General features: G+C 44.1%; 1 protein-coding gene across 1 annotated transcript in view; it reads left to right on the top strand.

Moving 5' to 3' along the window:
- GUCY2F (guanylate cyclase 2F, retinal) overlaps positions 1-14,284 on the top strand; it is a gene marked incomplete at its 5' end in the record, with an annotated part of 47,821 nt that overhangs the window by 23,422 nt on the left and 10,115 nt on the right. The window contains 7 exons of the mRNA XM_019473885.1: positions 1,613-1,762; positions 3,904-4,052; positions 5,305-5,468; positions 5,745-5,937; positions 6,065-6,239; positions 11,231-11,329; positions 13,718-13,812. Of these exons, the coding sequence (XP_019329430.1) occupies positions 1,613-1,762; positions 3,904-4,052; positions 5,305-5,468; positions 5,745-5,937; positions 6,065-6,239; positions 11,231-11,329; positions 13,718-13,812 (1,025 nt within the window). The remainder of the gene's footprint in view (positions 1-1,612; positions 1,763-3,903; positions 4,053-5,304; positions 5,469-5,744; positions 5,938-6,064; positions 6,240-11,230; positions 11,330-13,717; positions 13,813-14,284) is intronic.

The raw sequence follows: 14,284 nt of genomic DNA, 5'->3' as shown, positions 1-14,284 counted from the left end.
CTTCCCAGGCACAGAGGTGAGACTGACTGGCCTGTAGTTCCCCGGGTCTTCCTTTTTTCCCTTTTTAAAAATGGGGGTTATGTTTCCCCTTTTCCAGTCAGTGGGAACTTCACTGGACTGCCACCACTTCCCAAATATGATGGATAGCGGCTTAGCAACTTCATCTGCCAGTTCCTTCAGGACCCGCGGATGGATCTCATCGGGTCCCATGGACTTGTGCACCTTCAGGTGCCTTAGATGGTCTCGAACCTGATGTTCTCCCACAGTGGGCAGCTCTTCATTCTCCCAGTCCCCGCCTTTTCCTTCTGCGGCTTGGGTGGTGAGGCTTGGGCACTTGCTGGTGGAAACCAAGGCAAAAAAGTCATTGAGTACCTCCGCCTTCTCCGTGTCCCGGGTAATCAGGTCTCCCGTTTCTTTCCGGAATTTGTCCATTGATTTAACAGATGCTTGTCCTAATGCAATTGCAGGCCAGTGGATTGAATCCATAGGATTTATGTGCTCAGTCTCACGACTTCTAGTTACCTCTATACCATGCATTGTTACAGGAAAAGATAAGCAAAGTTTTTTCAGACTTCCTGAAAGTGAATAGCAGAGTGTCATGGTAAGGAAAAAAGATTTTATTGTAAGCAAGTATTGTCGTAGTTGGAGAAGGATTTAAGTGCCCCTGAAATCTGATCAATCCTGAATTTCTGTCACTGGTGAAATTGGCTTCACATCCTTAGCCCCAGCCCTATATTTGAAGTTTTAGGTTAACCTGAATGTAAAGAGCCTTGTTTTGTAAAACTAAGCCATGTGAAACACAAGATGATACAGGTGTCTTTGCAACAGGTCCTCTACAGGCCAGTCACCAGAGGCTGCCATATGACATTCCCATCACTTAGGGACAGCATCTCGTGGGACCAGGTTTGGAGACCTTGACAGGATTCCTTTCACCTGGCCATTGCCTTGGGGTTCCTCTGGTATCCCAGTTTATTCTTGAAACCTGGTTTCGAGTAGTACGTAGTGTTTTGATCCCTCTGTCACAGGATTTGGTTCTTACACATTTCCAGTGTCTCAGATAGGGCAGTTGCCAGAAGGCGATCTTCTCCTCCCTTGCAAAAGTTATATATATGGCAGTAGCTGAAACGTTCCTTATTCCCGTTACTCAGAATGCACAGTTACCAGGGTAACAATATCCCGGTTTGAAGAAGATTCATTTCTTGATGAGGCTGGGTATGTTTTACAACTGTGTCTTTCGTCACTTGAACTATTGGATAACAAAGACTGATTGTATTTCAAACTGCCACAAACTGCTTTCACAGAAACTACGTTCATCTAAGAAGAACTACAGAATATATTTACTGGTCAAGGTTGGTGTTTTAGCATGTAAATCGTTGGTATAGCAAAATTTTTTTAAAAGGGAGAGTGAAATTTAGAAAATTAAAATTTTTTGCCAGGATGGAAGTTTAATATTTCTAACACATCACAAGAAATAAAAGACTTGATGCAGTAAATAATGAAGTATGTTCCAACCTTTCCTCAAATGACTGAAAATAAATGTGTTAATTTAAGCACTTGATTTGCGATAGTCTGAGCTCAAGTGTAAGAAACGTGATGCTTTTGGTGTTTTTAGAATTGCTCTGGACAGCTCCTGAGTTACTGAGAGACCCAGACATGCACAGAAAAGGCACGTTCAAAGGGGACATTTACAGCTTCGCTATCATCCTACAAGAAGTGATTGTTCGGGGTCCACCATACTGCATGTCAGAACTCTCAGCTGAAGGTAGGCAACTATTTCAGTACATTTTTAAGGCTTTACACAGAGCGCTCAAAAAACATCTGGCCAAGCCCCTTGGGTAAAACTTTAGTATGGAAATAATGTCCCAATCTCATGACCTTTCTCAGTGACAAAAGGCTGTTTTCAACAAAACAGCCATAATAAACGTCAAAATGTGTAGTTCCGATCTCAGCCGCGGTACGTGACTCATCACTGCTATCAATGGGTTTGGAGCTCTGGGTGCCCCCCGAGATGCTTCAGAGCTGGCCAGCAGTCGGACCCCCGCAGCACCTCCACTCCCCTGTCAAAACTTTGACTTTCCATCACGGTGTGGGGTGAAATCTGATGGCAGAATTTCCCATAGCTTGGAAACTCCTTTGCTTCCCACTCATTGGCCCTTTTTGGTATGTCGTGGGGGTTAAGGTTTTTGAACTGGACCCCTTGCTAGCATCCTGTTTTGCCCATCTGCCCATCTATTTTTCCTTAATTACTTCCCCATTTAAAGAGGTTCTCTCTTCAGCAGAGATCAGAGTGATACATCATGACCCCGCTGACATATGTAAGGTGGCTTGTATCAGAAATAACAAATAGGTAAACTCCTTAGGAACTGCTCACGGTGTAACTCTCATTAGTTCAAACTGTGCTGTCCGTGCATAGGTAGAGCAAACACACTGCAGTCGGGGTCAGGTCACAAGTAACTTGAACAGGGAGGGGGTGAGAACAGTCGAAAAAGAGCTGATTTCGGTGAAAGGCCATTCTCAACACGTTTTAAGCTGGACAGTCACCAGGTGGGGTTATGGCCATTCAGCATCTGCCCATTCAGCGCCTGGAAAAATGGGGCCCTGACCTTGCTGCGCCCCAAGCTGCTGCAACAATGCAATGACAATGGTGATTATGATGCAACATGCTCTGTAATTCAGAGCTGGACTTATGATGTAGCCTATGATGTAATTAACAGGTGTCCCCCCACCTAGTCCCCATGGGGAACCTCCAGCAAATGTTGTACGTAGTGCACTCCAGTTTCCTGACCTGATAAAATGATGAATTTCTACTCATTGCGTCCTAATCCTCAAGGAGCTTTCACTCATGGCGTGAACTTTAAAACCGTCTGGGGAAGGCATTTCCCCTTGGCTGCCCCTGGAAATATTTGGGCCAGGTTTGTTTAGTTCATTTGGTGGAGAATGGTGGGATGACCCAACGAGCTTTAAAGTAAACTGTCAACACTGAAAAGCCTTGGGTACTCATGGTAACAGATGTGGAAATGCAGGGCTCCTGCCAGAAAGAGGGTGGTTTTCACTCCATTTGACTGCTCTGCGCTACGCAAAACGAAACCTTCAAATACAATCACTTTGGGGTTTTTTTTTTTTAAACAGGAAGATATCATTCTAGCTTACAAAAAACACATTTCCTCCAGGATATTCTTACTAAGAAAAACCTAAATTGCAGTCAGGGTTGGGTTCAGACATCACACTCCCCCATCCGTGCTTCAGCTGTCAACAAAACCTGCAGCTCCGCTCCTTTGCTGTAGTGCTGTTTTATCTAAAAACCGCAGATTCAAGGACTGACTTCTCAGGGTCTGAAAGCCCAAGACCAGTTCCTTATTAGTCCTATTTCACCTCTGGATAGGGAGTCACTTCCCAGACGTTGTTTTGAACCCAAACTCTCCCCCTTAAAATACTTTCCACTGTCTCCATTCCCATCAACCTCCTATGTACTGGTTCCCAGTTAACGATGAAGCGTCAGAGGCCGGTATCCTTCCTGTCTGGGCTCGGCCATAACCCTCTGCTCCCTCAGAGGACTGCAGATCCTAATGGAGAGAGTCAGAGGCAATTTCATTAAATACAAGCCTGCAGGCTCACACATCCATCTGTCACACAACCTTCCCCCATTCAGCCACTTTATTGCTCATAACCTGGTTCTCCGGGGACAGGAAGGCAGATGAATCTCTTATCTTTTAAATAATCCAAGAGATTCCGAGCAGAGGAAAGCAGAAACCCCCAGCTTCATTTGACACAGCCGTTGGGTGGTGAGGAATAACCGTGATGGCTGAAGGAGCGAGCAAGGGACAGGTGAAGAAGTCCATGTCCTTCGTCCCCACCAAGACCCTCCATCTCACAGTGTGCTTCCCATTCTTCTCTTTGTCACAGAAATTATAAAGAAAGTGAAGAAGCCCCCTCCCCTCTGCCGCCCAAACGTAGCTCCTGAGTTGGCCCCCCTGGAGTGCATCCAGGTAATGAAGCAATGCTGGGGTGAAGCCCCCGAACGACGTCCAACCTTTGAGGAGGTATTTCTTAAGGTCGGTGAATAAAGCAGCAGGTGCAATCCTTTGTTTGCACTTGGCAGGAAAGTGTGTTTGTTTTCTTTAAGTGAGCCCTTAAATAATGATTGAAGAAGTCCCAGAGCTCTAGTCTTGCCTTTGCTATTGGATTATTTTATGGTTCATGTTGTCTGGCTTACACTTTGTCCTGAACTCGGGCTGCCATGGCACCACCACGTGGGGTGTGAAGCAGGCTGGGCTTAGGCTTGGCGACTTCACATTTGCAGTGTACCTGCGGGGATGGTCTCATGGAGATCAAAGATCTGTAAATTATGATAGCACCTTCAGATCGATATGTTTTTTGATCTTCTAAAGTATTTAAAAGGTGATTAATTCAAAAGGAAAATTCACCAAAGGCTGTTAAACACAAAGATGCAATGGTTGGCATAGGAGGTCTCTGAACTGCAGATTGGTGGAGGCTGGGAGCATATCCCAAGGAAATATAACTGTACCTGAGCCCTGTTTGAACAGCTTTCCCAGACGTCTGTTACCGGCCAGTCTCATGGACAGGTACTGGCAAAATAATCCCCTTGTCTGATCCAGCAGTACTGTTCCTATGTTCTTATAAGGTCGAACTAGGTAAACCAATATCCATAATTTTCACCTTTCAGTTCTATGAAACTGTGAATAATGTTACACCCATGTGGATCCACTGTTGAGTTTAAGGCAGCTTCTGAAGCCACAGATTATCCAAATGGTCCAGAGGCTCAGCTTCAGGTCAAGAGGAGAAAGCACAACTCAATGAGGAGTTGGGGACGGAAGGTGGCAGTACACATACATGCCAGTGTGCAAAGGTGGATTTAAGACCAGTAATACTTAAGCTGGTTGTTAAGTGTTGCTAATGCCCTGAAATTTGCACCTCTGAATGCAAAGGGCTGCAAGTTACCCTAAAGGTTAGTCATGGGATAAATGAGGATGCAAATCTGCAGCATGATAGGACTCCATAACAACTCACATACCTGTTGTCATCTCGTGGAAGGCAGTGTTTCACTTAACCCTCACTGAAAGTTCATAGCGGAGCAACACGCTCCTGGGCAGCTTCCATAGTTATTGATGCAAATTCACCCTCTAGTTTGCCTTTCTCCTTCATTGTTGAACTCTTGCCACTGACAAAGCCAGCCTTTGGCATTGTCCCTTTAAAATAAGTGTTTGCTTTTTGTTCCTTTCCAAACTTAGAGTGCTACAATGGTGTAATGAGATGGAGAAATAACTCTCCAGTTTGATTTTCCAGTTCAAAACCATCAACAAAGGGAAAAAGACCAATATCATTGACTCAATGCTCAGGATGCTTGAGCAGTATTCGAGCAACCTGGAAGATTTAATTAGGGAGCGGACTGAAGAGCTAGAGATTGAAAAACAGAAGACAGACAAACTGCTGTCACAGATGCTCCCCCCGTAAGTACTGGTACTTTATATGGTAAAAAAACCCCATAGCTAGAGTGGACAAAAGAGTTCCCCAGAAGTAAGCAAGATTGCAGAGCTGACTGCCAACTTTGGCAAGCACCTTCCAACCAAAGTAAGAAACTTTAATCAATGCTTGTTACAGCCATATAGAACCTTCTATTTAGTGGAAGATCTTTTGAGCACAGTAGGACAATAGTGTCTGAGCTCTTGGGCATGTACCACAAAAGGATTTGTGCCCCGTCATCTTTGCTTGCGCTGTTATTTCAGATCAGTGGCAGAAGCCCTCAAGACTGGTGGCACTGTGGAGCCAGAGTATTTTGACCAGGTGACCATCTACTTCAGCGACATCGTGGGCTTCACAACCATTTCAGCCCTCAGTGAACCCATTGAAGTAGTTGACCTTCTGAATGACCTTTACACGCTGTTTGATGCTGTTCTTGGAAACCATGATGTTTACAAGGTGAGGAGTACCTGGGCATGAGGATCAAACTGTCTGTGGGTCAGCCACTCTTGTAGTTTTATTCTACGACTCTTTTCCATCTTTTTCAATTCATTTATTTATTTTTTAATGTAATGGTATTTGCTAGGTGGAGACAATTGGTGATGCCTACATGGTTGCCTCAGGGCTTCCAAAACGGAACGGAAACAAGCACGCGGCTGAGATAGCCAACATGTCCCTGGACATCCTCAGCTCGGTGGGAACATTCAAAATGAGACACATGCCAGAGATCCCCCTCAGGTTACGAATCGGGCTGCACACAGGTAGGCAGCGGCACTCACCTGCGCCTGAACATCAAAGAACTCCTTTGCAATTGTATTTCCAGCTTTGAATGCTTTCTCCCTGCCTGCCCCAAAACAAGCACCCTTGGAAGATGCTTTAAAATCTTCCATAGCGACAAAGGCATTAAAATGGAAACACAAACCCCAAGGAGGAAAATGGCTCAGTATCGTTTGGGGGAGAAATTGTGTATTCTGTCGCAGTCAGGAACTACATCAGGCACGTTAGTCACAAGGGTTTCATTGTAAGGGTGGCTCTTTGATGTGCCATAGGATCTTCTCCGGTTTGATATGGAGACATCCAGTGATGTCTTTGTAACTCTGTTCTGAAATGAAAAAGCACAGAAAAACAGGCATATAGAGTGAAAGAATGAAAATGTTGGGGAGATTCATTGCAGGTAGGACATAACTGGAAGAATATGTGATACAGCTATTAAGAAAAAGTTATGTTATAAAGAAAGTAAATTATCTCTAATGTAGAAATCATAATCTCTTCAATGAACAGAAAAGTGGCTTGTTTAAAAATAAAAGAGGAAGTTCTTTTTTTTATACAAAGTGTAATTAAACTCCAAAACAAAACAAAAAGACCCAGTAGGACTGCAGTCATATAAGCGAAAGTATGACTGGGATCTTAAATGGAGGAAAAGACATCTGCTGTTATCATAGAATCAATATTTTTAGAAGAGATATGAACCTTCCTAATTTTGTACAGTAGTCATCCGTTTTTCCCAGCTGTTCGTCACCAGACTTCTTGTGTCTTCCTCTAAAGCACCAGGTACTGCCCATTGTGGGAAGCCAAACAATGAATAAGATTGTCTGGAGTCTCACCCAGTATTACGGGGGTTTTTATCCTTCTGCCTGTCTGATAATGCCCACATTTTTGCAGCTTTGGCATGCCCGTGTTTTACAGAAGTCAATATGCCGGTCCCTGTTGTACACATTGGAAAACAAGAGCAGAGAAAAGGAAGTATCCCACCCAGAATATCCCAAGAACAGAGCTGTGACTTGAGCAGAGCTAAAACCAATATTTCATATCTCCTAGATCATATAAGTTCTTCTTTTGGGTTTGTCTCTGAAAACTCTTCTCCCTGTTGTTTTCTTTGCAGTTCAGGGGTCTTAGCTGGCCCTTCACAGAAGTCTAAAGCGTTAAGGAACGATTGCAGGAGCACTGTGGGGTTTATACTCTGGCAGAAATTAGGTGAGACTATGGCCCCAGCTTGTCTTGCCCAGAGCAGGAGTCTCTGGAGCACCAGCAGCACATTTTCAACATAGAAAGAGAGGAATTTGGTGTGTAACATCTGCTGCTGCCTGTTGACAGCAGTTCTGCAGCGCGTCTTCCATGCACCCAGCCAAACATCTATCCCTAGGTGATGTGTACGGGGGGTAGTTACATTTTTTCTTGTTTTTATGAACTTTGGGTATCTGGAAAGCGGTGTTGCTATGAGCTGTTGTGTAGGGTGTGAGAGGAAGAGGAGGAGGAATTGGTGTTTTCTTTCTAAAGAAACAGAAGCCAGATCTTGTTTTGCACAGATCTGGCACCGTCATACTGTCATGGGAGCAGCGAGAAATGCATGCTCCAAAGCAAACCAGCTCTCCGAGCCACCGAGCTGACAGCAGAGTTTGATTAACCCTAGACCTCCTTTCTCCTGAGGAAAGAAGCATGAAGAGGGAATCACCAGCATCATGAAAGCATTGAGGAAGCACTTGGGGGAGAGGAGGGTTTGGCTAACACTTTCACTGTCCTGGAGAGGATGGAGAACGGGTGTGACCACCAGTTTTGCGGGCCAACTGCTCTCTGGAAACGAGTGCCAAGAAGAGCTTGTGATCCCCTCTCTGAAAAAGCAGTAAAAGCCATTTGGGCATGGGCTGCCCACGTCCCTCCAACCCCAACAGAGAGCTGCACCTCTGGGAACTCCTGCTGGCCCATGCCCCTGGCCCACTTGTGGCAATGCGTGGGTAATGTGAAGAGGACAAAAAGACCTCTTCACATTTGTGTTTGGTCTGCAGTTTCTCCCCTGCTTTAAATGCACCCTGGAGTCTTGGCTCTCCTCTCTTGACTTGACTGCATGTCCAGAAAAACTCAGCTGACTCAGCTGTTTCCATGCCGTCCACGTCTGGGCTGGAGCTGGACAGTCGGGGAGAGCAGTGGTGAGAAGACAAGCTTTTCCACGAAGGCTGAAGAAGATCTGTTTATCGGTCAGGCTCTCTGGCAGGCAGCCCCACACTTCGATCGAGCTTATTAACCTCTGCGGCACCACTGACAGCTGTTGCAGAGTCTTAGCCAACACGGCTCATTAACTGACCCTGCAAGCGCTGGCAAAGAGCCGTTTCAAAACAAACCAGCGAACCTGTATAATTAAACAACTAGGCCGTAATGTTCTCATCACAGGGTATCTGGTTTCCTCTGAAACTTGTTACTGTGGGAGATTTATCGCTGGAAGTTTTTGTTAACCCTTTGCTGAAGCTGTCTAGACAAGGGGGAACACACACAGGCAGCGAAGGCAGTGAGTGAATGCTCATGGATGCTTTCAACATGGAGAAGTCCTTTGGGCATGCTTACACTGTAGGGCTGGTTTTGAACCAATAACTTTCTGCAACAGGAGGACAGGCTTGAAAGCAGTACTCTAGAAAGATAGTACCTCGCCCTAAAAATATTGCCTATCCTAAACTGTGAGCTTTGCAGAAATGATTGGATGATTGCACTGGCTGAGTAGGAAACCTAAATTTAGGCACCCACGTGGAGGTGTTTCCAGGAGTGTTAGGGAGCCTGCATTCATTTTCTGGTTGGTGGAGACCTGATGGACACATAAGTGGACCCTGGAAAGCTGTTCAGGTGCAGGAGTGGAAAGGCTCTTGGCTCAGTTGACTGCGTTGACTTGGCCTCCGCTGACTACAGTAGGACCTAAGCTGCCTATATTTGTGCTTCTTAAAATGGAATCAAATCCTCCTCAGCGAGGGCTGTTTTTTGACAAGAACCACTTTTTTGTGTCCTTGCAACACCTATTACAGAAGGAGCTTTGATCCTCACTGAGATTTCTGGGTGCCGCTGTCATGTCATCACCACAAGATGAAGAGAGGTGATGCTACGTGAGTTAGTGTTTTCTCAGGGAAAGCTTTTACTGAAGCATCAATTAAAAAGTCTCCAACAAGACCCTTTTTTGTGCATCTGTCACATTAGTGTGCGTACGAACCAGTTAGGTAAGCGTTAGGTCCTTGACCCAGTAGTATCAACAGTGCCTTTACAGTTGTGCTATAGAAGTGCCTATAGACTAGACACTGAAAAAAACTTCCTCTAGTGGATACAGCTCCTCTCCTGAAGAGCTTGAACCAAATTAGTGAGTGCTGATAAGGATTGGAATTAAATTAGAAGAGATTCTGAGGAGCAGTGTCTTATCCAAGGTTGCATGGCACATTGGCAGTAAAAAAAAACCCCATTAAATCAGGTTCGCCTGATCTCCAGCAGTCCCTGCACGCTGTGTTTGATCCAGACATGCTGTTTAAGTCCTTGTCATATTTTTGGTACGAACCATTCTTCCTCTCTTTTTTTTTTTTTATCTTTAAGCAAGTGATGCTTCATCAGGCAGGAGTTAAAATCTGTCTTACCTCTCAGTTTGCACCCTCTGTAAATTATATTGAAACCCTGTTACTTTGACTCTGCAGCAACAACTTTTCAGGGGTCACAGCAAGAGGGGTTCTTGCACAGTTCCCCATAGCTTTCAGCTATGGAAATTCATTGTCCTTAAGTTGTATCTGAAGAGTATATGAAGAATCAGTTTTTGTAACTAAGAAGGCTAAAATCACAGTAAAGTTACACTGTCCTAAAACAAGTAGCTGATCACTTCTAAATTAGGCTACAACTATTATTATTATTACTATTATTTTTAAAAAACAACATTTTAACCTACAACTTTTTCTATTATGAAAAACCTTACCTATAGCATCATTTCAGATACTGTTGATGATGTACTACGTTCACATCTCTTGTAACCTTGCATGGGAAAAGATTTCCTAGATGTCAGTTTTGCTAAATCTTAACTCAGAAGGATCATGAAATTGAAAAGGCAGGCAGAGCCTGAAAAGACGTATGACATAAATTCATCCAATGGAAAATAAAGAGGCCTGTCTTTTCTCTGAAGGAAGCCCCACACCTTCTTACATTGCTGAGAGCGTTCTCTTTTTTCTGTCTTTTTCTTTTTTCTTTTTTTTTTTTTTTTTGCATTTATTTTGCAAGCCTGATATTTTAAATTGTGGGTGATGAAATTTAACATCTCATCCTTCAGAGCGCAGTCCAAACATTAGCTAAGCCAAGTGCCCCAGATGACAGTTGTCTGTGCTGTTTGGCTGTCACACATTTTATCTCTGTGTGTGTGTGCCTGTTCGTGTGAATCCTGCACACATACCTCTCCCTGAGAACTTGGCACCGGTTCTTTGGGAGCTACTTTGGAAGGGAGTGGAACTCATCGAAAGAATGAGAAAGAGGAAAAATAAACAGTTTTTGGCTAGACAGGCAGGCTAATGATGTCTTCCTTTCCAAGGAGGGGACACAGGGTGGTCCAGCGTGCTGCCAGCATCTCTGGACTTCCAAGGCTGATTTGCAGTCCTGTTTTACTGGGACACAGGGCATGTCACAGGATCTGAACTTTAGTTTTCGCGGATGGAAAAGGTCTTTTTAAAATGAGATTGTGATAGTCCTTGAGCTTCCATGAACTCTGAACAAATTTCTCCCAGATGATGGTGAACTGAGGTCCTACCACACAAGACCTTTCTCAGGCATAAAACACCAATGTGCAATCCAGAGCAGTGCTTCATTTTTGTTCACTTGTAGCAAGCACCAAGGCCGATGAGATCTTTAAAAAACCTACTCCTGTATTCCCAAGTGGTTTTTGAATATGAGAGGAGAGGGTAAGATTTATTTGCCAGTGAGCCCCTTGATTTGTGCAGTACCATTGGGGTCATAGAGATGATGTGTCTTTCAGGGCCTTGCGTGGCAGGCGTGGTGGGGCTTACCATGCCACGGTACTGCCTCTTTGGAGACACGGTGAACACGGCGTCACGAATGGAGTCCACGGGCCTGCGTGAGTATTTGGGACAGTGTCTGGGGTGTGTGGTTGAACAAAATTCTCAAGAGAGATGAAGAAACGCACGTCTTTAGTTATAAGCATTGCAACTGAATCAGCTCTGAAGAAAGGGGCAAGTCAAACGACAAAATTCAAAGCAGCCTGAAGGCGAGGGCATCAGCTTTGCCATAGTAGGTCAGCCTTTAAGACCCTGCCTTCCAGCTACGGTCCTCTGTTTTGGATCCCATCAACCAAAATCAACATGATTCTTGCCCTAGATTTCTCCTACATTTCTCCTTGCTTTCAGTCAGTGCTGAGAACCCTTAATTCAGAGCTGTTCTTGCACAGTAAAATAATGCACTTACCTGTCATGGCCAGTACAAGGCAAGGGTTGAAGCACGTGTGGGCACTGCTTCCATCATGCTGGAGGGAGAGAAAAATCAGACCGCATGCAACGATGTCCTGCAACACGAAGGGCATAATTTTTGATGGCTTCATTTATCAGCAATAACAACTCCACAAACAAGCGTTGGCAGGTCCTAACAAAATCCTTAAGCTTCCCTTCCTCTTCAGGTTTTCTTTATGTCTTTCTTGATGGGTTGATGTTCATGCTATTTTTCCCTCAAGGCACAGCCTACATGCACAGAGCCAATAGCTGCAGCAAATGAGACAGTACCGTCTCTCTGGTTCTTATTGTCCCATGGCTGGAGACTTCTAGACATGTAAAAAGAGCTGGTGGGGAAGAAACATTTACCTGCTTTTCACACGTGTTTGTGAATTTGTAAATTCACAAAATTTACCATTTTCACATTTTCATATGTATACACAGATCTGCTGTTTGTTGCTGTCCTTGGCTGAGACATGGATATGCAAACCACAGTGGTTGAACTGTGGATGACACAGTGGACAGCTAGGGACAGCAGCGTCAGAGCCCTGGACGTGTTTTGAATTTGCCTTTGATGTTCAGGCTGTCAGTATAAGTTGGTTTCCAAAGGCAACGCCTCATACATTTTAATCCTTGATCTCTGATCTCCCTTCTGATATTTTCAACAGCTCTAAGAACTTGCCTATTATGGCTGGTTTACAAGCTACACGACGTCTGTGATATTTAATATTAAAATCTTGAGGTCTTGCCAGGCTAGAAATATGATGCAGTATATATGCCACATTGGAACTTTTTCACTCTTTCATACAATCCTCACATTTCTAGCTCCAGTGATTTTGATTACACTAATTAAGACTAACAATTAGGCTAATCATTAATTAAGGAAAACTGCCTTTCTTGTGATTACGGCTGGCTTATTTTAAGAGGCATGCATTGCATTTGGAAAGCAGTGGAAAGGAGGAAATACTTTGATAGCAGGTTTCTAATGGCAAGAGAGATATTTGAAGAATCTCAAGGTTTAGACCCTTGGAAGTGCAAAGTCCCACTGAGACTGGAGACAGCAGGAGCACTGCAGATACAAGAGCATCATTATACATGAGTAGAAATGTATATAGATACACAGTTAAAGGAATATTGTAAGTTAGTGTCTCAGGAAATGTCGCTCAAAGCTGTGTGGTCTTCCTCTGCATATTTGAACTGATGTTCTTCTTTCTGATTATTCTGCAAAAAAAATTTAATTGGTTCATCCCCCATCCTTCAAGGGGGAAGGGAATGTGCTTGACACATTTGAAAAAAGAAAGCTCAACAAAAACAACAGCAAAGAAAACTATTTTGGGGGAAAACGTTTTAGGAACATTCCCTGGCTTGTTCACACCAGCAGAACAACAACAAATTTCAGTGAGTTCCAACAATGGCTGTAAAATGGCTGAAAAACAAACTGGGGGAGATGGGAATTTTATAAAGATCTCCACCTTTGCCCTTTTTGTTCATAGGCTGTTAAAGGCAGCTCTGGATGGAATCAATTACTGAAAACCCCAGATGGATCTAGATGCACAGCCACATTTTTGTTATGTCCCCCTATAACTCCATCTCTCTTCTTTTCATCCCAACTTTCAAATGACGTTGGGTGTCTGGAGCAGGACAGTTGGTTATTTTTCTTTTCTTTCTTGCTGCCTAGTTATGCTTTTATAGATAAAAACAGCATTTTTGAATCCAGCTGACAATGTTGCTGAAAAACCACTTACCATCTTTATTAAGAGCTGGGCTTCTACACTTAAGGTGTTTGGTATCCTTCTCCAGGAAATCCCCAGTGTAGATCTCCTCTCACCCTGTGCTCGTTACAGCCCTACCTGGAAGGATCTATCCATCAGCATCAAACTCTACGTAGAGGAGCACCACACAGCTACACCAGCTACACGCCTGCATGCTTTGGAGCATGTTTCCTTGCCAGTATGAAGCAGTGGGGAATTCGCAGTGTGTGTGCAGTATAGTGATCCAGCTGTTTTGCTTTCCGTTCCCAGCTTACAGAATTCATGTCAGCCAAAGTACAGTGAATACGCTTCGGAGTCTAAATGAAGGCTATGAAATCGTACCTAGGGGAAAAACAGAACTGAAGGTAAGAAGGCCAGGGCTGTGTGAAATGCTTCACAGGGGAATCTTCTTGCTTAAGGAATTTTCATATTAAGCTCTTGTTTGGCTTTCATCCACCACTCTTCTGCTGGATCCTTCCCAAATTGTCCCCATCAGTTGTTTCAGTACATGAGGTACTTATTGAAGGACCATGGGATTGAGCAATCAGCTGTATGTGCTGGATCTAAGTATTGGTTTAGGTCTCCATTTAGTCCACCTTTGACAGAAGCTGCTGCTTTTCACAGCGTTCAAACAAGACAACACTAAATAATTCAAAGCATCATTTAGAATCATAGAATCATTTAGGTAGGAAAGGACCTTTAAGATCATCAAGTCCAACCATTAACCTAACACTGCCAAGTCCACCACTAAACCATGTCCCCAGGTACCACGTCTACACGTCTTTTAAATACCTCCAGGGGTGGTGACTCAACCACTTCCCTGGGCAGCCTGTTCCA

This window comes from Aptenodytes forsteri, unplaced genomic scaffold (genome assembly GCF_000699145.1).
Source record: "Aptenodytes forsteri isolate BGI_AS27 unplaced genomic scaffold, ASM69914v1 Scaffold231, whole genome shotgun sequence".
Taxonomy (NCBI): Eukaryota; Metazoa; Chordata; class Aves; order Sphenisciformes; family Spheniscidae; genus Aptenodytes; species Aptenodytes forsteri.
The sequence above is the reverse complement of the archived record's forward strand: the minus strand, read 5'-3'. Positions and strand labels throughout refer to the sequence as shown.